Source organism: Rhipicephalus microplus, chromosome 2 (assembly GCF_043290135.1).
Source record: "Rhipicephalus microplus isolate Deutch F79 chromosome 2, USDA_Rmic, whole genome shotgun sequence".
Taxonomy (NCBI): Eukaryota; Metazoa; Arthropoda; class Arachnida; order Ixodida; family Ixodidae; genus Rhipicephalus; species Rhipicephalus microplus.
Genome location: NC_134701.1, coordinates 209,695,753 through 209,720,351, shown reverse-complemented (window position 1 = coordinate 209,720,351; position 24,599 = coordinate 209,695,753). Strand labels below are relative to the sequence as shown.

The following is a 24,599-nucleotide window of genomic DNA, read 5'->3' as shown; positions in this document are numbered from 1 at the left end:
GCGGATGGCGTCGCCCGCGCGATCGGCCGGGACAAATGTGCGTAGCTCGCAGGGAACGCGAGGTTTCAGCACTACGATGTAGTCGTCGCGAGAGAGGCGAGGAGTTTGACGCGGACGCCACGTGCGTTGCTTCGCTGGCTGCGAGGACGGAGCAGAGGTAGGCACACCGCCGGAGGGATGGCGCGCCGGCGTTCCTTGCAAGGCTGAAGAATGGTGGCCCGCCGTGGCGTCTCGTTGTTGTTGAGACGCAGACTTCGATTTCGCTTGCTTGCGTTGCCACAGTTTCACCATGTCGTCGAGGTATTCATCTTCTGATGGCATAGTGTTTTCGGAGGATGAAATCTCCATGGACAGCATTTGGCTTGAGGTAGGATCATAGCCCGTAACCACGTTAGCGGCTGCCATCGCCGGGCTGAGAGCCCTTAGCGAGGCGGCGTTGTAGCCGGAAGTGAAGGACGTCCCTCAAGTTGTCAAAACTGGACCCACCTGGACGAAGGTGTTGTCTAGGCGAAGCGGAGAACTTGGCGGTGACGATAAATCCAAGTTTCAGGGGTACCAAGGTGGATGTCCGCAGAAATAGCAGAAAATCTACGGAGGCGATGTGGAGTGCGTCCGTCACCATCGAGCGCTCGCCGCGCCCCCACCATGCGCGTCCGACAGCGAAAGTGAACGAGACGTCAGCTTCACAGCAAACGCGGCTTTGTTCTGTATTAGTGCGTTGTGGTTCTAACATATCTGATGACCACATAGGTGGCAGTGCGAACTTCGGCGTGAAACATTCACTTGTTGGGAGGTTATCTTCAGAGACAAAGCGAGGTTATAGCTTTGTCGAGCATTGCGCGTCCCGCAAGCTTTTGCTGCTGGCTGTACCCTGGCGACATCAGCATGCAGCAATGCTGGGCATTACACTGCCTTCTAATGAATTTCTCACCACTCTGGTATATCCTGCCCCGAGAGTAGGGCGGAGGTATACCCCGCTAACTAAAATTTTGTCACGCAGCAAAGGACGACGCAGTTGTCTATAAGGAAAACAAGTTTATTGGAGCGAACCTGTGCTCCCCTAACAACTGAAAGAATACACAGGCGGCGAAGCAGCGGCCAGCAAAACGACGGGCCCGCTAGTGAGCGTCGGCGATCGAATGTCGCGGCATCGGCTGTGCGGGAATTTATATCCCTCGGCGCGAGGGTTTCTCGAATAGTCGAATTGTATCGAGAACGCCGTGATAGCGTTTGTTCGAAACGCTGTTCGTTCGGAACGCTCGAAGCGCTGTTCGATAGCGTTTGTTCGAAACGCGGTGAAAACAGTGATAGCACAGGCCGGCGCAGCCAGGCCGAAAAAGCAAAACACAAATAAACAAACCCAACGCATGGTTCGCGGCATTATCTTTAACAGTGTGTTTGACGGGGCTGGTTGTATATTTCACTGTGAAGAGTACACATGCGTTGTAGACAGGACGAAGTGACAGTGCCAGGTTTGGATTAATATTTGATTCTTTTTAAAAGATCTTGATAATCTTTAAACAGGCAAATGCCTAGATTATTACCGAATATATGCCTATATTAAAGGATCACCTCTGTCAGTTAACAATAGCTTGGGAGTTCCACGACAGGTGCATTGTCACTCGGACGCATTTTAACAGCGGTTGCTACTGAAAACTGCATTCAAAGAGAGTTAACGTGTGCCGCGTAGAGCACACCAGTCATATTTAATGTTATAACTTAGATTTGATCGAGAAAGCTGAAAACATAATGGTTCAATTTCCTGCGTATCACGACAAGACAGCTAGCGTTGAGCGCCAAATGAAAGTGCTTTGTTCCGCTCTATTGTCGCTATGCGCCACCTCAAGTCATATGCCCTGTGCTTTAAAACAGAGCCATACCTCGAACTTGTTTCAATGATTATCTGAAATCAGTCCTCGCGAAGATCTTTTGAGCACATTTCTTCTAGTATTTCAACCGAGGCAAAAGGTTACAGGCACGAGTATGCTGTGTGATGTGAACGCACATTAAAGAGCGCCCGACGGCCTAAACTTCAGGAGCCGTTGACAACGGCGTGTCTCACGTAAAGTCTGTCTCATCGCTTAGACTTCCAGAGGACGCGAAGCGTGCAGGTTGCCGCTCTGCACCTGCGCCATCTGGATCTTCCGATACGCAGCGCTACGCACACTGGACTACTTGCCATGTGAAGTTCAAGTTGAAGAGCCTCTTTAGGCCCTTTGCGCTTTGTGGCAAATGAAAGAAAGCAGACATTATAAAAAGAGGAAGTTTATTGTGTACAAACGCACTCGGGCAAGATGTTCACCACACGACTTCGTGACCACATGAGTTTTCAAAACGCAGCTTTCGCAACGACACATTTCCCGTACAGCATGGTCCGACATTGCGTAGATTAAACTACAGGCACGTCTATGTACGCGGCAGTGCGCGCTGCTCCCCGCCATGCTTCGCAGCAGAGTACTACATACATTGGACCAAGACAAGAGTCTGCATGGTCGCACACCTTTTGGGATCATTCTATCACTCGAACCAAACACAGTATACCACGAAAATGCTTTGACTTGACCTCGCGATCTCGGAATCGCAGATCACGCGCACCTTTCTTCACGGACCACACACGTTGTCAGGTATAATTATGGGAAAATGCGACCCACATTCGACCATTTCTAGTTGCCACCAACCCTGAACCACTCAGACAAGTGCGCCACCTAGAGGTGGATTGAGCAAGTCCTGAACATATTGACAGCGCATTGAATGGGCAGAAAAATTGATGCACCCTCACGACATTCGTAAGACCTGTCCTGGCAAATGGCACACGCGCACTAGGCGTCCTGTATTAAGTCTCCGAAAGTGCTGCGCCAGCCGACAGAATGAGCCCGCAATGCGCACTGGCTGACCGTGTACTACCTCGGGAAACCGGGCACTATCAGGAATCGAATAATCGAAGACGCCAACCTACATACACACAGTGGCATGCTGACACACGCACCATGCGGGGCAAAAGAACCACTGAGACTATCTTTTTATTATGTCAGTTCGCGATGCAGGAGACAATTGTGAGGATAAGTGTGGTATAGAAAAACGAGACTAATTAGCATGTCCCGATTACTTAAAGGACCACGTGGCGCATGCATTGTTAAAGTAGTGATGCGGTTCGGCCCGCAAGAGCGGCACCACTGAGCTGCGCGCACACGGAACATCTTCGCTCTGTAGTTTCGGTTTATTGCTCAGAACACTATACAACATGCTAATGTTAGTTAAATCCGAGCAGGCTAACTCAACACACCTCACATTTGGTCGCAATACACAGTATACGCTATATAGAAAAATGATCACCTGCAGCACAAGCTTCAATGCCTTTTTCTCAGAGGCTTCGAAGTGCTACCTTCACGGCGAACCAGAGTGGTGCGTGCAGTTAGGTTCCCGTGAATAGCACTTTATGTAGACTTTAGTGCCGCTATCTTCGACGACATCTTTACAGCACCTCGACCTCGAGAACAGCAGTCTTGGTGCCACGCTTCCAAGTGTGCTCAGCATTCGTAAGCATTTGTATTGAATAAACGGCAGAATCACGGCTCAAGGAAACGCTAGAACCCTCGCCGCACTCTGTCGTCACGCCTCATTCAAGACGAAACCCCGAATCAAGTAGACCAAATAAGATGGACTCGTTAGGTTTCCACGGAGGTCAGCGTGTCAGCAACGGACACGCAACACCACTGAAGGTACTACATTCCCATCGTACGCGTCTTCTAGGGATTTCGGAGAACCGTACAATATGCTAACACAATGTGGCCGTGCAAATATGCCAATTAGAAAAAAAAGTACCGCTTGAGGTTCTACACTTCTCTTTTTTTTTTTTTTTTTTGAACCAGTCACATCACTGCAGAAGTGTGCATGGCAAAACTACATTCATGTCTGACACTGTTCGTCTTCATTTAGTTCAGAAAACAATGGTGTCGCAAGTGACAAAAAAAGCAGTGCCGAACACAACGCAAGTCGCAAGAAAACGTTTATCGCAGTCTTGCTCGAACCTGGAAACGTGAGCCAAGCCAAGCCAAGGAGAAGTGGGCTAAACTTTTACTTTCATGCGATTTAAGTAAACGAGTCGTTACATATATTCTCGAAAACACTGTCGTGCGAACTATACATTGCAATCTCCTCACACCATCGTCGTCACAACACCCAGTCATAACACACGCAAAAAAAAAACAGTACGCGCACAAACAGAAGCATTGTTAGGAGGGTCAAAATCTGACGTGTAAGAAAAGCGCAGCAATGAAACCAAAGCACAAATAATGATAAAGTAGGCTTCTATTAGCCGCCACTGACGAGCTCTCGAAGAGACGAAAGTGTCAGCAAATGCATGCCTGACTGCACCAGCAAAAAGTTTGAGAGCGGTTCACAACCAAACGGGACTCGAGTACATCATCTCGGCTGCATGATACAATTTTACAACACACCACGATGTGATATGCCTGAAATGTGACAGATTGTCTGTAGTTACAAAGGCGAGTGCAATGGCAAGTACAAAACAGGTGATGGCCACTAAGACGTGCATCCCTAGAACAACTTAATTAAGCACACACTCGGGTTCCAAAATATGGCTGAAAAATCCATGCGTTCTCAGCCATAGCAGGCACTGTTGCGCAGTCAGTCACGATGTCCGCAACACGTTCCCTACGACCATGTCTAACAATAGATACATAGCGACCCTCGAAGTAAAGATGAAAATAATTTCATAATGCAGGGAAGTGCGACATTTGATCGAGTATTAAAACAACGCTTCTCTTGGAGGGCTGCAAGAAATTCAAACCGAAGCCACTTCATGTTGACAAAAAACGCTTACACTCTAGACGCTGAAGTGCAGCGCGATGCTTGAAAATACAGTCGCACTATAGAAAAAAAATTAAAGCTTCGCCATTCTTGCAACGCGAGATGGCAAAAAAAAGCAACGACTTCATGAAAAGTGCGTACAGAGTTGACTCTGTTCAAAGCAATTTTACTATATATTTATCAGAATTCAGTGCATTAGACGAGTCATTCGAATATTTCTTTACTGTGTTTCCACAATGACAGAAAGTTTGTATAAAATGAAAGTCCTCTATAAACACTTATCACATCGTAAATGCTGCATCTACATTCATTAAACAGCAATTAAGATACTAAAACAGACGCTGCAACGCGATACAAAAGGATCACAGATAATCCGCTGTATACTTTGCTTCTGCGTGTAGTATTTACATTGTTAACCGCAGGTACATGAATTTGCTAAATGCGTTCTATGAACTAAAGCAGCGAAAACTATATAATAGTTACTGGTGTAAGAAGCAGTAAAAATTAAGAACAGTTAGAGGTAGAAACCATAAAATTCCATATCTAAGGTGCTTAATCGTTCGTGATCGCTCTTCTCAAGACATCACGCGATATACACAACTATGATCACTCTTCTCACTTAGTTCCCGTGAAGCTGACAAAAGCATTCGAGTAATTTTACATGGTGCGTTGGCGTTGACAAGCACTGCCTTATTACAGGAAATTCACCCCGTTTCTACAGCTAAGCTCTTCAATTGGCGACAATCAGATCCGAATAATAGGTGCCAACATAGTATGTACGAAGGACAACGTTTATGTCTCGTTTATCGATCCCTGGTTGGACGATACATGCCCTAATCAGATAACATCGTCTTTCGTATGGCTCGTCTCACGTCTTCTGCACTCAAACAAAGCCGGCGAACAAATTCAGCTGTCTACCATCAACGCGGCTACACCAAATCATACTTAGAAGAGATCATGCGCTTTATATTGAAACGTGCACTTAAAATACGAAACGACGCACAACAACAACAAAAAAAAATGCAGGCTTATCAAACAGCCGCCGACGACATTTTGCCGTCTATAAGCGGCAAAATAAGGATCGCGCGCGGCGCACTGCCTCGCAGAGGTGGCGCGCCCTGCATTCGTGGTCGAGAAGGTGCCTTCAGAAGGCGAGAACAGCCTTCTCACACAGGCGTCCTAATAGGGTGACGCCCAGGTAACAGGTCCGTGGCCGGGAGTACGGGGCCAACCACACTGTGTTCAGAGGCGAGCCGTTCAAACGACCTCATCATCTTCGTCTCTGGTTCTGCAGGTGCCGTCCGGCTGCCGACCTTTGATCGTCAACACGGGATCCGCTTCCGGTAGCGGCTGCGATTGCCGAGAGCCGCTCAACACGGATTCTGCGAATGCGCGTGCAAGCGAAGTGGGTAAAAAATGTTGTAAGTGTTCACCCCCGCAGGCCGAGAAAAAGATCTTGAAAACCCGTACAATCTGTTGAATCACAATATTTAAGCGCATTGTGCAATACAAAAAAAAATGAAAAGTTGATTTCCGTGTGTGTGGTGGCGTAAAGGCAACAAAAACACAAGCGCAGCTCAAGAAACCGCATATAAAGCAATTGCAAAACTAAAGCACCAGATAGTTGAGAACGTTGGTCCTTGCATAAGATACCTGTGACGCAACAGACTAGGTGAGTATAGAGCATATCGACGAAGAAGCATCACGATAATTATCAGCACCGACTCAGAAAAGACTTCGCTGTGACGCTCCGTCACCGTGTATCCTACTTTGTGAGCTCACTGCAACTTATCTCTGCATATCTTGCTTACGTCACAACACCGGCTTACACTCACTAGTTTTCGACGGCCTATCTCTTTTTGGTGAACACGTCAAGTTACTTTAACGGAACAGCTGGTCACCTGCTCGAAAGGTCACGCCACCTGGCTTGCGACCTGGGACTAGCGTCAATTGCCGTTAACTGAAGCACGAACTACATCCATCTCCTGTATAATCCGCGTTGCTAGCTTTCTACCGGCTGACGCTGCACCAGCCCAACTAAAGTAACGACTGGTTACGTTTTGTTACGGCTTAAGTCAAGGCGCGTGCTCGTAATCGATATACGAACCGATTCAAGGCGGTATTTGGGCAGCCCTACAAAAGACGTAAGCGTAAATATACCGGACCTGATACTGTTTCGTCTAACCTGCCCGAACATGACCGCACAATATGATGGGGAATTCGTTTAAGCAAAATAGAAAGCTCTTGAAATTAAGTTCCCAATCATGCACGAAATTGAATTCATCGAACATTTCATGTGTTGTAAATTTTTCACCAGAAAAGTTATCGGTCTATTTGAAGAGTTGATTAGCAGTTCTCATTGACGGCAAGGTTTGGTAGTTACAGCTGGTATGTATAGAAAAATTTGAAGGATATTGTTACCCTTACACTGATTCCAGGAGCAGCCATCACACCAGGTGCGTCTCCTTTTTCATTCCCGGAAGATACCCGCGTTCGACGAGGCTCCAACACAAACATCACACCAGTAGGCTTCAAATTAAAAGCGGCGGTTCGGGTTACGCGAAAAATGTGTCTTGCCTAGCTCTTTAGCGAAACCGATGCATCCGATAAATTGACGAAGTCTCGAAGTCACGTTCATTTCCGGTACGTGGGGCGCGGAATCGCGAGTTCTTCCCTTGCTCGGAAAGCGTAATGCCAACTGCGAATTTTTTTCCAGCTACATATAGACGAGGTAAAGAAGATTGCAGTGGAAAGGACAACACCTGAAGATAGGTTGAATACTCTGTCGGTTTGGCATAGCGTGTACATGTCTTGTGCAAGTCCCATGTACGAAAAACAGGTCGATGTATGAACGACTCAGCACGGGAATATGAATTCCCTGCCACTAATAAAGAAGCTACGCACTTCCCCTTTCCCGCTTTTCATATATCAAAACTATAGAAATAAATGAGAACCTTACCATGAGGGAAACTTTGGGCATCTACCAAATCAATAAATTCGGAGACAATTACAATAGCGACTCGTCTTCAATTCTGAATATTTCAGAAAGCGCTTTGCTTTATCTGGTCACATGAAATTGAAAATCGTGTGTGATTCTCGTTTCCACACCCAGCTGAGGTTCTGCGCATGTTTTCGTATGTGTGCTGTATATGAGCGACAGCTTGACGCCCAAACGAAACAGCCGGTAGGGGCGCTCATCGCGTGTCCTGCGCATGTCCGATTCGCGCCCACGCCTTTGCACTGTTTCACCAACGAGCCTCTCAAGAAGCAAGGCAAGCTTAGACATCGTCATGTGCTGCACTTACCACGTTTTGACTCCCTGGTGGAGAAGATCATCTCGACCGCAACGTGTAATGCCAGGAAGATGATACTGTAGATGAAATAGATGTAACAGGTCTGCCGACCACCCACCTCGGTGTAGAGTTGGCCAGCAACGAGCGTACCGCTGGCTATTCCTAATGTCAGATAAATAAGAACGAGGGATGGCATGTAACTTCAGCTCGCATTCGATAATGCAGCCGATCATTACCTCTTCACTAAAATGATCTCACAAGGACAGTTAAATCATTCATGATCGACTGTCCTTCTCTGCTGCTATACAATACCAATAAGTACAGAGCTGGAATATTGAAGAGTGGAAAAGAACTAGTCATAGCAGGTCCAACCAATTATTCGTATTATTGGCGTTTTACGTCCTAAAATCACGATATCATTTTGAGAGCAGCGGAGGGCTCTAGAAATTTAGGCTACCTGGACTTCTTTAACACGGGCCTGAATCTAAGCATATGAGCATCTAGCATCTCGTCACCCTCAAAATTCGATGACCACAGCCGGGATGCAACCCCATGGCCTTCGATTCAGCTGTCCAGTTCCATAACCAATAGCATAACCAATACGATAACCGCGCCGGGTCTTAATTATTCATTTTTATAAGCCTACAATGTGTAACGACAGAAACTTGGAGCTGGCTCATAGATATTCATCCCAGGAAACCTTTAGGCATGCTCAGCTGTACACACGTAAAGAAAAGCGGGCATGTGCGTTGTCTGTCTTCCGTCGCTTGTATCTGTGGTGGCTGTACGCCCAATATCTTTCTGTGACGCGTGGAATAGCATCTGTCGCCACAACTCACCAAGCCCTTCGAAGGTGCCTCCCAGGATACCCTGCATGGTGGCCTCAGTGCCGGGCGGTGCCGCGGAGCTCGCGTACGAGGTCATGGCGGCGTAGAAGAGGCCGAAGCACAGGCCATGCGTCACCTCGACGGGCAACATGGTCCAAGGGTCGGTGCCGAAGCTGTACACGGCCAGTCGCAGGCTGAGGCCAGCGATGGACAGGCTGACCGCGTTGCCATATCCGATGCGCTTGATGATGCATCCCGAGAAGAAGAGCACGGGAACTTCACCGCCGAAGCACTGCACCGCCAGGTTGGCACCCAGCAGGGTGGGCGAGGCGCCCAAGTCCTGGAGGTACCACAGCCCGTAGCTCCAGACGAAGCCCATGAGAAAGCCCATGTTGAGCACCGAGAAGGTGAAGAAGAGCGCGCGCGGGTTCACCAGCACCTCACTCAGGTCTTTGAGCAGTTGTTTGGACGTCGCAGAGCGGGGCACGTCTAGAAAGCACAGGCTGGCCAGATCCATTACGGTGAACGCAGTTAGCATGTAGAAGCCGGGGCTGTAGTCAATGTAGGGCGAGCCGCCGGTGGCTACTTCGTTGAGGTAGCCGATGAGAGGCGCTAGCGCGCCCCAGCCGATGGTTCCCCAGAGCCGCTGCTTGCCGTAGTCCTCCTTGCGGTCGCGCAGCATGGCGTACGCCGCGGCGTCGGCGAGCGAGATTCCGACGCCGAACGCGGTGCCGCCCAGCACGCGGAAGATGGCGAACAGCCAGAAGGTGAGCGTGCTCATCGTGTTCGGCTGCGCGGCCGAATGACAGCTGACCGTGCACATCTTGTCGGTGGCCTCCAGAAAGGCCAAACCGTCACCGGCCAGCTCCTCCGCGGGCAGGCACCACTGCTTCTGGCGGCACATGAGGCTGCAGTTGAAGGGAAACGCGATGTCTTGCTTTACGCTGCTCTCGTTCGCCGAGTAGCGACAGCGCATGCGGCACGGCTCGGGGCTGTGGGGCAGGCAGTCGTCGATGTACGTTTGGGAGAAACAGAGGAGCCTGGTGTCGTTCTGTAAGACGCTCTCGGGCGCTGGGACGCCGATATCGACCGTGATCGGCTTGATGGGCGGCACGAATATGAGAAGGAAGTGGAAGAAGCTCTCCACGCTGATGACGGCGATGAGGACGACCTTGAGCTGCTGCACTTTGTCCGTGAGCGAGCCGATGGCGAACCGCATGAGAATAGACAGAAACAGCAAGGTTGTGTTGACCAGCCCGGCCAGCGCAGCGGATATGCCCAGCTGCTTGGCCAGCACTGTCGTGAAGGGCATCACGCCCACCACAGCTGGAAGGTAAAGCACCTTGACATCACCCATAAGCTGGTACAATATGGACAGTGTACATCGGGACACATTTTACTGTGCGTGGGAAAATACGTTACTGAAGACGTCAACTCGCTATAGAAGTCACGTGCGCTCGCAATATTAAAAACCAAGGTCTTTGAGTTATCGTGGCTTCGCGTCATATTCAGTATTCTTAATGGTTCCTTACGCCTGAAGTGAAATAGAATAGCTTTAGTTCCCTATACTTAGACCGTTGACAAGAACGCTACACGGGTAAGTCTAGGATTCCATTCCAGTTTAAAGGAGTATATCTGGATGAAGTTATCTCCATTGATATTGCGGCGTTCCGACAAATTTATTCGAATGCAAGCCTGATTGCTGCGACAAGAAGAAAGTGAGGGTGTCGCGCGAACGTTACAAGCAGGAAGCTTGAGTAATGGTTTTTATTCATCGTCGTCGAGTCCGTGCTATTATCCTTACATCGGTTTGCTCTGTCACTCCATATGTGACCGTCTTCTTTAGTACAGTTAAAGGTATCTACAAGGCACGTGCTTCCGCGAATGTATGTCTTGGCACCGCACTGCTCTATATGCTGGGGAACATTACCTTTGCAAGGGTGTCATATTTGTACCATGGAGACATCTTTAAGATATGCGCAATCGTCATTCAAATCGAGATACAAGTCACAGTCGCTTTAACAGGATCTATAAATACTATATCGTATACACCCTCTCAGGGTATGCGCATGGCTTCCGACAGTATATTTCTCCCAAATCTGGAGCATCCAAAAATAACGAAAACAAATTACAATAAACTGCGTATAGCGCGTAAGGCTTTTCTAACTGGAGTCATCCACGTTGCACAAATATATTAGTGGCGAACGCTTTTTTGTGATCCTGATACAATATGATTCACAGTTCAGGTAAAAAAAGAAACATTGCTGATATTTGCATCAGTAATTAACTACCGAATGTCACAAAGCAATTGCCGTTTGGTCGGAAGCATTTCAGTCTGAATGGCAACTTCGCGAATTGAATGGGACGGCAGCCTGGTCCCTCTGGTTTCCTCCGCGGCCAAGATACGACTGATCAGCGGACGGGTCCTACCCTGTCAAGGTGTTAAGGTGTAATGCTTATATTCCGTGATGATCGCCGAGGATATCTCAGCATGGAAGGTATTGTCAATGCTAATTCAAGGGGCACCACAGGTGTAATTTGAGTGATGTAAATTACTTGTAGCCTTCTCAGAGTGTCCTCGTTTAGTTTACAAAAGTGCGCATGCGGTGGCGGTAAAATACTTCGATCCGAGAGTACAGTGAACCGGGCATTGCCACTGGAGTAACCATAAAAGAAGCAGGGGCTGGAAGGCGGGGAGAGTTTAAATTGTACGGACTCGTGGTATCAGGTGTCTGAATAGTGGACCCTGTATATCCAGAGGTTTTTTTCACCTTGACGGTCATATGTAATCACGAATCACATATTGGCCCCAATTGTCCACTGTGATCACAACGACATAGCGAGTCCCACGAAGCCCTCCGACTTTCAACTATCGAAAGGCAACCACCGCACCCGGGATCGAACCCACGACTTTCGAGTCAACAGCCAAGCAGCGCAACCAGTATAACACAGCGCCCAACTATGATGAGGGACCAGTTAGCCTTCAAGAAGGTCACGTCTTGAAAATCGGTCACGTCTTATATCTAGCACGCAATAGCATCCAAAAAGACACTGTAAGGTCAGGCTTTTTATTTTACCTGACAACGACACTACGAAAAAAATTTATCCGAGTGGCTACTCACATCCGAAGTACAGAAACATGTGCATCTTGAGAGGGACTAGCCGCAGGTTGGGCGAGGCGTACTTCACCATGGTTATCAGATTCTCCTTTATTGTCATCTTGGTCCCGGTGCAACAATGTCGCGTAGCCGACTCTTCGGGAATATATAGAAGAGCTGCGAACAGAAAAAAAAAATGCATATTTCAAGCGGCGTGCGAACTTCTCGTGTTACAACTACACAATATGTTACACGTGTAGTTGTAACGCGAGAAGGTGCCCATCTTTGAGTCACGTATTATCTTTTCATCGACATTTTTCGTGCCTTGCACAAACGAAGACTATGTCATGAATGTGTTTTGAAGGCAGAACTATGCACACAAAGCCACTCGCGCAGTGGCCTCAATGTTCAGATTACCGGGTGCCAGATTAGCTCCGTCAGCCTTTCACCAATGGAAACATTGAGCAAAAAAGTCACATCAAACTTTTCCTAGTGCTTTAAGCATTAGGCTTTGAGTTAACGACATTTTGAATCATAATTTCTTTTTTAAACACGTGTTCACTAAGGTAGAACGTACTGCCTCTACGACGATATATACACTCCAATTTATAGCTGGCCAGGCCATCTTTACCTGGCCCTCGAATTTAGCAGCATGAAACTAAGTTGAGTTAAGGAATACTTCTACAGACATATTTAATGAAACATTTTCGAAAACAATGTTGGAGACAGTGCGCACATTTTCATGGGTAATGTTTCAGTTTCAGTTTTATTGAGCATTTTCTTTACAGAATTGCGGAAATGTTGAAATTATTCGACAATCAGCGTATGAAATATTTGACAATCACAGTATATGCGGCCGCTGAAAATACCAGTGTTCAGAGGGTCTTTGCCCCGATAAACAACAGATTTTCGATATCTGCAGTTTTATGTGACGAAACTGCCACACCACACCAGTACACTATAATGGAAACCACGCCGGATGACCCTGGCGTTTAATTCCTTCCTGTAACTTTCTATCTTGGCATTCTGTAACTTTAACATGGTTGTGCCACCCCGGCGCGGTGGATTAGCGGCTAAGGTACTCGGCTGCTGACCAGCAGGTCGCGGGATCAAATCCCAGCTGCGGTGGCTGCATTATCGGTGGAGGCGAAAATGCTGTAGGTCCGTGTGCTCAGATTAGGGCGCACATTAAAGAACCCCAGGTGGTCGAAATTTCCGGAGCCGTCCACGTACTACGGCGTCTCTCATATTCATATGGTGTTTTTTGGGGCGTTAAACCCCACATATCAATCAATCAACATGCTTGTGTCACATGGAGAAGACACCTGAGGAGAGACACCCAATGGGCGTGTCTTCTCCGATGTTCTCGTTTTTTTTTTTAAAGCGCAAATTTTGTTTCTGCGTCAAGCGCCGTCACTATCACCGTGAACACGAAAAAATAAAAACGACGAAGAAATACCCAAGACCGAATGGAATGCGAAACGGGGACCTCTGCGGGGCAGTCGGGTATTCTACCAAAGAGCTATACGCTCGTGCTTGAAACCCGCTTGCGAAAAATATCATATACAGTTGTCACGTCTGGCAAAGAATCGCGTTAACACTGTAATACAACGTGGCAGAAGAGTAAGATAACAGTTATCACTCAACATTAATTGCGCAACGAGCATGTCGTTTAGTGCTTCCCACTCGCTGCAAAGTGTTCAGTCACAATTTTTCATCCTTATGAGTCAGATGCAGCATCAACGAAGTGCGCGCAATAATTTAGAGTGCCTCGAGCGTGCAGCGGAGACGAACGAGCACATAAAGTCACGTCACACGTGAGACGAGCGCGATCTGGCAGCTTTTTTGGAAAACGAAGCGCGTGGCTCTGACACGGGCGTGCGCGTAACAGATGGGTAGCGGATATCTCCGCGGAAAGACGAGTACTGGCGTAGCAGTGGGTGCTGTCCTACTTCACAAAAATTATGATTGATGACATAGTCGATACCTTGCGAAAAGCCAAAACTTCGAACACAGTCGGCTTTGCTTGCAACACGAACTTGCGCTAAGAATTTGCATAAAGTAGTATCGTAATCGTCAGTGATGTTCCTTTTTGTGTGTGCACTGTAGTGATGAATTATAAACTGGCTCAGAACGCTGTTGTCATTAGGTTATTTTCTCTTAGGCATCCCTCATCTTGATTTGACATCTCATGCACCCCTTGCAGAACATGTCACCACGGAGGGAACGAAACGAGGCCCCGCCTTTCCCGCCAGAGGTTGTGCGCGGGGAATCGCTGCTGGTGCGTACGCGACGCTTTCGCCGCCGATCGTTAGAGGCAACTCGATCCGCCCGACGACTGGAAAACCGGCGGGCCGCCAAGCCAACACAGCCAGCCGCCACACTGCTCCCGTTACAGCAGCATCGGCTGTCTCGCGTGTCTCCCCGCATGTGCCGCCGCGTACGTGCGTTCTCAAACCGCCGCGTCTGTCTCTCCTCTTTTGCGAGACTGCTACGACTGGTCGTGCTGTTGCAACACGGTTGCCTTTCTCAATACACCACACCGCGCAGCCTGCTATCGAATGCATGTCCATCATCGGTGTATTTTCTAAGTGGTGAAAGAGCACAGCACAAGCTCGGTGACCATTTTATTCTTTTCTTTGTGTGTGTTGTAACATTATCGGTACAAGCCTAAATACGCTGGAAATTTATTTTGCTGCCCCGCCGCGGTGGTCTAGTGGCTAAGGTACTCGGCTGCTGACCCGCAGGGCACGGGTTCGAATCCCGGCTGCGGCGGCTGCATTTCCGATGGAGGCGGAAATGTTGTAGGCCCGTGTGCTCAGATTTGGGTGCACGTTAAAGAACCCCAGGTGGTCGAAATTTCCGGAGCCCTCCACTACGGCGTCTCTCATAATCATATAGTGGTTTTGGGACGTTAAACCCCACATATCAATCAATCAATAAAATCAAATTTATTTTGCTATTTTTTTCGCGTCACTTCAGTGCTGGCTACATTCGCATAGACGGCTATTTCACGAAGAACCTTGAAGAGACTGTACTCGGCAATTCAAGAACCAGTTGTTTTTCTGTGAAGTGTGACACTGCATATAGCAGAACGGAATGCACTGTTTAATAGCCGTGATTCCCGTGCACAGAAAAGTTTCTGCGCACACTCGCATCCTACCGCATAACAGGTGCATAGATTTGCCTCGAGTACGAACCCCAAACACGTCCCCTCAGCCACTCGTGTCGCCCGTGTCGTCGTGGACGTCTTCTCACTTACAAAAAAAAAACAAATTCGCCTCGTATCAGCATTTAATGTGCAAATGTCGTCGAAAGACGATAGTCTTGCATGCGGAGAGAGTGAACAAGACATTTGTTTGATGTTCTGCGCAAGAAAATCGGTGAATGGTATTCCGGAAGCGCTGCGTTAGAGCGTCACCCACGGAAAGTCTTTTAGAGTACCTCGAGCGTGCAGCGGAGGCGAACGAGCGCATCAAGTGACGTCACACGTGAGACATGAGCGCCATCTGGCAGTTTTTTTTTTTTTAGAAAACAAAGCGCGTGGCTCTGAGACGGGTGTGCGCGCTCATCTCAGAGCTGATAAGGTGTAGAAGGCAAGGCGACGGTACAGGTGCCCCTACCGTCTCGTCTAAGCTAAGAGTTTGAAACACTCGCCTTTCCGTGCAAGCGTCGCATAGTTAGTGCAGCGTGATAAGCGCTATGGTCTTTAAAATTACTTATGTATGCATTTTCTAGTAAAATACACACATGCAGAATATATACGTGTTGTTATGGGACTCCAGACATGCACAATAGTTGCTTTTTTTTTCTTTGACAATTACACTAGCGTGAACGCTCGACCTTGAGCAACATTGGTGGGCGCTGTGGATGGATTGGATTGGATAAACTTTTATTTGGTCCTCCAAAACACAGATCACTGTGTTGCGGGCAGCTCCCACGTGGGGACTGAGATGCCAAGCTCCTCAGCCGCCTCGCGGGCTTGGTGGACAGCCCAGAGCTGATCTGCCAAGGACGAGCTGCGGATTGCCGCCTCCCATGGGTCGGCCGTTTTATGTACCCGATGCGGTTAAGAGTGGACAAACAAGCGAATGTACAGAAAGGCAGACGACCAAAAATTTTTCCGTCGAAGGTCCCCAAGAAAGACTATCGTCTTTAAAAAGTACCACATCAATCCTTCAATCTACGCGCACCGCGGTGTGGAGAACGACCGACTCTCGCCCACGTGCACGAATGCGGATCGCGACCCGAAAACATAACTTCTCCCCTTTAAGGTGGATTCACACAAGGGAACGGAGGAGGAATTTTCGCGGCGGACGGCGCATCACGTAACGTGCGCGTCATCGAAACCTGCCGTCCTCGCTTCATTCGCTCTCCTCCGCTCGCGGCACGGATGCAAATGCGTCGCCGCTATTTCGATCCCTCCATTTGACGGTCGTCTGCTCTCGATCAAGAAGAGTATTCAGCGACAAATCTGTCAACGTTTGTCAAATTGGCGAGGCTAGGAATCAGGGTGCCGGCTTAAAATTCATATGTCTTAGTTTTGCGGCAACAACCGAACGTGTTTCGCGTAACAGTGAAATAGGCGAGTGGGTTTCGGCGATTTCGGTGGTGGACTGGTGGTTTTCACTGACAGCACGTAGCCTGCATGACCACATAAGCGCGCCGCATACGCATAGGAGTCGAGAGTATGCGCGAGGAATCCGCGAGCGTATACCTCCGGCTGTGTGCATGCGACGTCTCCGCTGCTGCGCCGGATGAAACTAATCACGTGGCTATTCGGTCCGCAGAGCAGCGGTATTTAGCTCTCGCGAGTGAATCTAGCTTTAGGAGACAATATCTCGAACCTGGCTTGCTAGCTTGGACAGGGAGAGCCAGCAGAGTGTGCTCAACCAAGCCGAGCGAGCCGCAAAGGCTGCAGTGGAGTCTTCCGACTGAGGAGCCCACTCACTTGCCCTGAACAATTTTAGACAATAAGTTTTTTTTTTTTCATTACCATCAATATGGTCCAACGTTTTTTTTAACAACGTGTCATTCACAACTCGTACTATCGGTGTCAAATGAAACGCGAACAGCGGAGCGCCAGGCCCAAGCACTACCTGCTGCATATATGTGCATGCCATTCACTCATCACCCATGCATCACCACTGAATGGCACGCCCATCCCGTTTTGCAGCACAGTGCAATCGAAAGCACGAATGAGGCGCACGACCGGAGAACCACGAGAGTGGATCTATCTCTTGATCACGAGTTAGCAAGCCACGACACGCGCACCAGTGCTCGTGTTTCTCTCGACGCCAACAGTACTAATGACTTTGGCGAACTGCGCGGCAGCACTCGCCCTCAACTGCTGTGCTAAGCTTCCCGTCTCTTTTCTTTCATATTTCCTGCGACAATATCGCACTATACGAGGATGTCGTAGTGCTGCAAAACCGGATGTGCACGCCTTTCAACAGTGATTAGACTAACGACTACACGGCACGTACTATACCGTGACGAGTGCGTGACCTGCGTGCTGCGCTGTTCGCGTCTCATTTGACGCCGATAGTACACAAAAGAGACATGTAGTCTATATCCCCTCTGCATGCATGTGCAGCTTTGCTCAGGTTCATTTGAGATGAACTGACCTTTCCAGGTGTTTGAAAACTGTCACGACGTGGCCGTTTTGCTGCTGTCATTTCGCAGACGTCATCGTTTTCTTAATGTCACCGTGGCATTTGTTCCGAACGACAATGCTCCGCAGTGCTAAAGAACGCCCCTCAGTGTAAAATCGAAACACCGTGGTACCTAAACAGTCTGCAAACCTCATGAATATGGTTCTGATATTTTACCCAGTAGATTTTCTTTTTTTTTTCGTCATTCCCTTACCTGGGTCTGGCTGCAGTCGTTTGGAGAAGCTAGTTAGGTGCATAAAAAAAAGCGCCGACCACAGCAGTCTCCACTTACGAAAATTATGTCGTCGCAATATCATGAGTTGCGTGACCAGGCATTTGTTCATTATTTTTTTGAGTTTTTATAGAAATGATTATGAGACAAACTGTAAGGTTATAGTGGCAGATTACCATTCATGATTTGAGAATGCTTGCCGAATGTGATCCACCCCATTCTTACTTTTCTAGTTATTTTACTCTCATGGTTCGACTCCGCGGTTACTACCTGTCTGTAACATTCCTTTACAACTTCCAGCGTCTCTCCACCTATCGCAAAGTGGTGTTTTCTGCCGAGACTGTTGCAAATTACTTAACTTTTATGCATATTAATTTTCGGACCTGCTCTCCTGCTTTCCATGTTAAGCTCAGGAAAAGAAAGCCCTAGAAAGAATGCAAATAGGCAAACCCGCTAGTGAAGATAAGGTAACAACGGACCTGCTGCAACATGGCGGAGAAAATGTGTTATAAAAATTGGCCACCTTATATAAGAAGCGTCTTTTGACGGGAAGGGCACCAAAATTTTGAAAGAACGCTAACATCATTTTAATCTATAAAAAATGAGACACCAAGGACTTGAAAACTTCCAAACCTGTCAGCTTACTGTCCGTTCTCTACAAACTACCTACAAAAAATGATAGCTAATAAAGCTAAGGCAACACTATAGTTCAATCAACTAAAGCCCCAAGCAGGATTCCGTACAGGCTACTCCACAATAGGCCATATTCATACTATCTATCAGGTAAAAGAGAAATGCGCGAAATACAACCAACTCCTATACATAGCTTTCATAGAATACGAGACGGCGTTTGACTCAGTCGAGACATCAGCAGTGATGCAGGCACTACGGAATCGGGGCATCGACGAATCTTACATAAACATACTGGAATGAATCTACAGAGGATCCACAGCCACCTTAGTACTCCATAAAGAAAGTGAAAGAATCCCAATAATGAAGGGTGTAAGGCAGGGGAGAGACAGGATCTTTCCAATGCTATTCGCCGCGTGTTTACAGGAAGTTTTCAGGACAGTTAATGGGGAGTATCTTAGTAGCCTGCAATTCGCTGATGGCATTGCCGTGATTAGTAACACTCAAGGGACCAATTACAGCTACGCGGTCTGAGCATCAGCTTCTCCGTCATGCACGGTTGTCACCGGCTTTTAGAAAAATAAACGCACAACTCTGCTACCTAAAGTTATAGCATATGGACTAACTAACCATCTCAGTCTATGCAATAAAGAACCAACCTCCTAACGTTCGGGCGAAACACACTTGTGTGTACGAGGCCATGTGCGGGCACAAGTGTGCACTTGTTGTCATGTGCACGGCTTATGTCCACATCTGTGGCCTATGTGTATTGGCGATTTCGAAGGCGTCAGCCCTGGAAGCTGGCGGAAACTAGGTACGGCAGTCCCGGCCAGTCTGCGGAACTGGATGACAAACAGTATCGTGCCATACACGAGCGCACTGCGGATGAAAGTTTACCTACTCGCTACATTGTGTACATGAAAATAGTTGCCATATAAAGGCAGCTATGTACATCATATATAAAAAATTTCCTTTTTAGTTTGTAAATAGTTGTCATAATATATAGACTAATAATATCGGGGATATCACGTCCCAAAACCCCGACATGATTATGAGAGAAGCCATAGTGGAGGGCTCCGGAAATTTCGACTGTTCTTTGTTCCTTAACCTGCACTGTCATCGCGTACGGGCCTCCACCATTTCGCCTCCATCGAAATGCGACCACCGCGGCGGGAATCGAACCCACGACCTTCGATCGAATCAAACCCGCAACCCCAGCCACTGTTCCACCGAGGTAGTCATATTATCTAGACGTCAGTCCTATAGTGCTGTCCTTCCATCCTGTCATTTTGCACCCCTGTATTCATTTCTATGCGTGCATGTTCTGCGCAACCGTCGAATCAAGTCTCAAAGTGAGCGGTCCAAATTATCGGGCAAACAAACAAACAAAACAAAGTGGATTCGATCTCACCCTCTCTATCACGGTGCACGCTTGAAATTATACGCGATCAACGGTGCTTTAAATCACAAAGTTTTAGCCACATCTGCCTATGCGTTTAACACCGCTGTCGGAAGTACACATGTCTTGCGCAAATGCTTCTGAACCAGCCCGCGCGATAACCGCACATTCGCGGCACAGCTGGCACACAGATCCTGCAAACCCGGAACACGAGTAGCCCGTACGAGCGAGAACAGCTGCTTTGGAAGTGCCGACATTTAGCCTCTTTTCTAGGTCGTTTTTTTTTGTTGTTGTTGTTTTTAGAGTTTAATATCCCGCGCATAAACATTCTTAGACGGGTGACAAATCTGAACAATAAACATTGCATCAGGATCTCTCATCATACTCAGCGTCTCGCACACTTTCGCAGTCATCCCCCCCCCCCTCTTTCTTTTATGGCACTGCGATGTTGTTACGTCATTTTATTTTATTTACGCATATTTGCGCTAAATGTTAGGAAATAACGAATCACAGAAACACTCATTCGGAATATAGCATCAGGTAAATGCAAAATTCCGTGGCACACATAGCTGTCGTCAGCATTTTTGTAAGCAGTTACTATCTTTCTACCTACAAACGTCGAACTACCGCGAGTTTGACACAAAGGTTTAGCATGAACGTGCATGCGCCAACATACTGCGCGATTTTGTACAACCTTGCGAGTATAAAAGAAACGTCATACAGTGCTTGCATTACTCCTTTTATACGAAACTCTCTCCATCAGCATATCATCGTATCGTGTATTTAAACAAAAGATATTTGTTACAGGTCACTGATAGCAAGAAACAAAATCAAGAGCGATTATGCCTTATAGCTACCCTTCACTACACTGACGAACATATGGCAAAATATAGCAATAACCAAAGGCTAAAGTTATATAACATGAAAACCCCTCTCGGCGCTTAATGGACTGCGAGACTATATGCTGCCATTGTCCCCATCCCATTTATAGTCTTCCACTTCTCGTTAACAAGGAGTCGCTGCCCTGGGGCTGAGCGTTATCACATTTTTTTTTTTTCAGAACAATTTTACAAGTGCAAGGCCGCCATCAAGCTTTTTCTTGTACTTAAAGGTGTAAAGAAATGGATATATCTATTCCGACCCTTAGGTTATACAAAGGCTCTGATTACACTCAAGGGCTCCTGTGTAATATTCGAGGTCGACGCGACACGTTCGCCAAGTATAAGGCGCAACATGAGCGGTCTATATGAGAACGAGCAGTCAAAGTTGCGTAGAAAAAGGTTAACGGCACCCATTGGCATTCCGGAAAAAGATCGCTTGATCGTTTGATTACAGGGTTTCTCCATTTTGACCACCCAAAACGTTCAGAAGCAAGGGTTTCATGCCTCGACAAAATCGCTTATCTCGAAGAACCACGGATTCAGCCACGTTTTCATATTTAACTCGTGGCGAAAGCTTGGGGTATTGAAAAGCCCGATTTCGAAAAAGAAGGCACTCAGCTAATGCAGCCTTAAAATAAAATTCATATTGACGCATGCGTGCAGAAAGTTTGCTGACGAGATCTGTCCCTGTTTTTTTTTTTTACGTTAATAGCTCGAACTGATAAAAATATCCTGGCACATCACATTGATTGACGTATTCCGACTTTTAAATTTGACACAAAATTTTACTGCCAATACGAGCGTCAACAATGCTTCTTTCGATTTCATTGTTGCTTTCGATTTTTTTTTTTTTCTGGCGCCGTCAAATGTCGAAAAGCTGATCTTACAGGTCCGCACGAAGTTTCTTCACGAGCCAGGAATATAATAAAAGACAAGATAATGACGCACTCCACCAAAGGGCAAACACCATTGTTAACCTCGAGCTGCCTCGCGTATTTCCTCAAAGTGATTGCTGCGGCCCACACTATCCAGATTTCACTCGTTACAGGCGTCCGCATACGCTGAAGCATCCTCTCCCTCTGCAGTGCCCGCTCTCTTGAAAGCTTCGCCGGATGCCGGCAGCTCACTATACAATACGTCACACTCGACCGCGTACAAGTGGTCTTCTAGAAGGCGTGGCACGCGTAAAAGTTCGCGCGCAGCAGTGCGTCCTCCGAAGTGCGCGCCTTGTAGCGCGTAGAGCTCCATCAGCCCGTGCTTGCACCGAGTAGCATCAAACGGCGTCTTGAAGCACGAAATGCCCGCGCGGTATACATGCGGAAATAGGTACAACGCGGCATTTGACTAAGTTGGCTGCTTGCTAGCTACGAGCAAAAAAAAATGGGCCGTTGTTAGGTCACAGCGCTGCGCTTCACAGACGCCGATCGTGAACCACGTCTGCGGTATACAAAACCATCGCGACTGCGCATGAAAAGCGCGCTACGCTCAACACCAAGGTTTTTGGCCCTGCGTCTGTGCGACTCTCCCCCGGTCGTCGCCATGGCTGCAGGGTATACGAGCGCGCTCTGGAGAAGGCACTTCGAACTCGGGCCCACCGAAACCTCGGCACTGAAAACGACCCACAGTCTACACGCAGGCTAAGAACGATGCGTTGCTTACCAGGCAGGGTGGGGATTCGGGTCTGCGGTGCGAAGATTCAACTTCCTCGGCTAGCTTCAGGGCTGCACGCAGATCGGGGTTGCCGACAGGGGAGCGAAGCCGGCGACGAGGAAGGAGAGGAAGGGCAGGTTGCTCGCCTCGGGCTCGTCTGGCGGGGGAAACAGCACGCGGTCCAGAAATAGAGGGTGTGTCGGCGGCGCGGCTCCCGGCTCGCTCTGCTATTGAGCGGTCCGCGCTTCGATCGCGCTTCCGGCGCACCTCATTGCTCGGGCTCCGGCACACACCCCCTCGAAAAGTGACGCAGCCGGCGCGTCGTAGCCGCGGGGTGTGACGTCACGCGGCTGATGATGATGGCGGTGGCGGCGGGAGCACTCGAACGAACCGATGCGTGTCACGCCACGGTTTGCCTCGAACCGAAGCGTTCCGCACGTTTCTGCGGGAAGGGGTGACAGTGACAAAAAACGATAAAGTTAGGTGCTGTTCGAAATTCTGCAAATATATACGAGTGATTTCGCAGTAAAAGCAGGTGACCACAGATACGCACACGAAAACGCTGCACCAAACATACAGACGACGGAGTAAAGATAACAGGATTAAATGTTAATTAGTATTATTAAATTTATTTGAACTATATAGGAACGAATATGTTCCCCACCTTTCTTATTAAAAATGATTTTGATAAAAAGATTGGGGTAAACAAAAGGACAGATTATTTCATTTTGCTTACGTGAAATATCTTATCTACGTTGGCCAATGACCCGGCGTGGCTGTGTGCCACAATTCTAGCGTCTACGCCAACGCGGACAATAGCTGCTGCACCAAACATGCTGCCTGAGCAACTAAAGTTTCAACATTGATGGTGCGCTAGAACGAGTTCTTCCAGGTCACGCTAACGTAATTTGGTTGTCCCAGCTTTCCCTCGTGTAGGCTAAGACAATACTACCACCGACAGTGCGATCCGTGTCGCAAGTAGCTTGTGTCACATATTTTCGTCACTGTCTTTGTTGGAAAACTACTGAAATATTTCGACCCGTCGTAGCAGGGCAAGTACATGCTGGCATCTTTCTGGCATACAATGATTTTTTGACAAATATTATAACTTCCTTATTTCTTCATTCGCGGTTATTTTGCGCTGTCACACTGACTACCACTCGTATACATGCGGTCATGCGTGAGCGCGCTGTCTCAATAGAAAGTTTTAGTACTGCGGAATGGTGCCACGTACGCATCACGCAACCGCCTTGCGTTACATGGCGTCCTTTGCCACTAATCGGCTTTTGGTACGCCGTAGTAGCCGCGTACGTAACGAGCGTGAAGCGTGTTGCGTCATCTGGTAGATCACAATAGAAGTATGTGTTGTTGACAGCCAATGTGAGCCAATTCAAGTGTTATAGCCAGATTATGGCCATATTTTAAGCCACAGAGTCGGTCGGTGCTTGCCTTCAATGCCACCATTTTGCAAAACGAAGTCTCGCTATGTCGCGAACTTTTTCGAGAGCGGCGCGATCACCTCATACGTACGCACGCACGCATCTCATGCGTGCGTACGTAGCGGCTGCGTACGCAACGCGATACGTGCGCGTTGCGGTCTGCGCATGCGCACTACACAGAACGTAGCGTCCTTACGTACGCAACGCCGCCACGTACGCAGCGTACGCAGTACTAAAACTCTCTAATGTCGTGGCGCGGACGGCATCTTTTCGTTGCTCACAAACTGTTGTTTATCTTGTTTTGCAACTTTTGAAATTATGGTTCATTATTCGCTCGTTTAAATTGTCCCAGGTGCAGACGAAATTACGGCTGGTCACAGGAAGATGATGGTATATAAAAACGTTGCTATGCCGGCACGTTTGGGTTTTTTTTTTTTTTTTACTGGCTTTAGGCAGCGATAAGGTGACAACGGTTAAAGTTCCTTCTACCGGTGGGCCACGATGCACGCTCAGGCTAGAGTCCATGATCGGGTTAACAAATTTGATTGATATGTGGTATTTAACGTCCCAAAACCACCATATGATTTTGAGAGACGCCGTACAGGGGTGTTCCGGATATTTCGACCACCTGGGGTTCTTTAACGTGCACCCAAATCTGAGCACACG

At 48.0% G+C, this 24,599-nt stretch overlaps 1 protein-coding gene across 1 annotated transcript; it reads right to left on the bottom strand.

Annotated features, from left to right (window-relative positions):
• Positions 1-2,249: 2,249 nt before the first annotated feature.
• LOC119170448 (major facilitator superfamily domain-containing protein 6-like) lies at positions 2,250-22,821 on the bottom strand. The gene is made up of 5 exons (XM_037421619.2): positions 22,504-22,821; positions 12,073-12,225; positions 8,963-10,276; positions 8,136-8,285; positions 2,250-6,212 (listed from the first exon to the last, which is right to left on the bottom strand). The coding sequence occupies exons 2-5, from the start codon at positions 12,167-12,169 to the stop codon at positions 6,088-6,090; spliced, it is 1,686 nt and encodes a 561-aa protein (XP_037277516.2). The 5' UTR covers positions 12,170-12,225; positions 22,504-22,821; the 3' UTR covers positions 2,250-6,087.
• Between the last annotated feature and the right edge of the window lie 1,778 nt (positions 22,822-24,599).

Excerpts from the sequence above, each read along its gene's own strand:
- LOC119170448 (XM_037421619.2), bottom strand. The coding sequence starts at position 12,169 with ATGACAATAAAGGAGAATCTGATAACCATGGTGAAGTACGCCTCGCCC. Across the intron at positions 10,277-12,072 it reads CATGTTTCTGTACTTCGGAT|CTGTGGTGGGCGTGATGCCC; the intron begins GTGAGTAGCCAC and ends TTTACCTTCCAG. Across the intron at positions 6,213-8,135 it reads CACCAGGGAGTCAAAACGTG|AATCCGTGTTGAGCGGCTCT; the intron begins GTAAGTGCAGCA and ends GCGCATTCGCAG.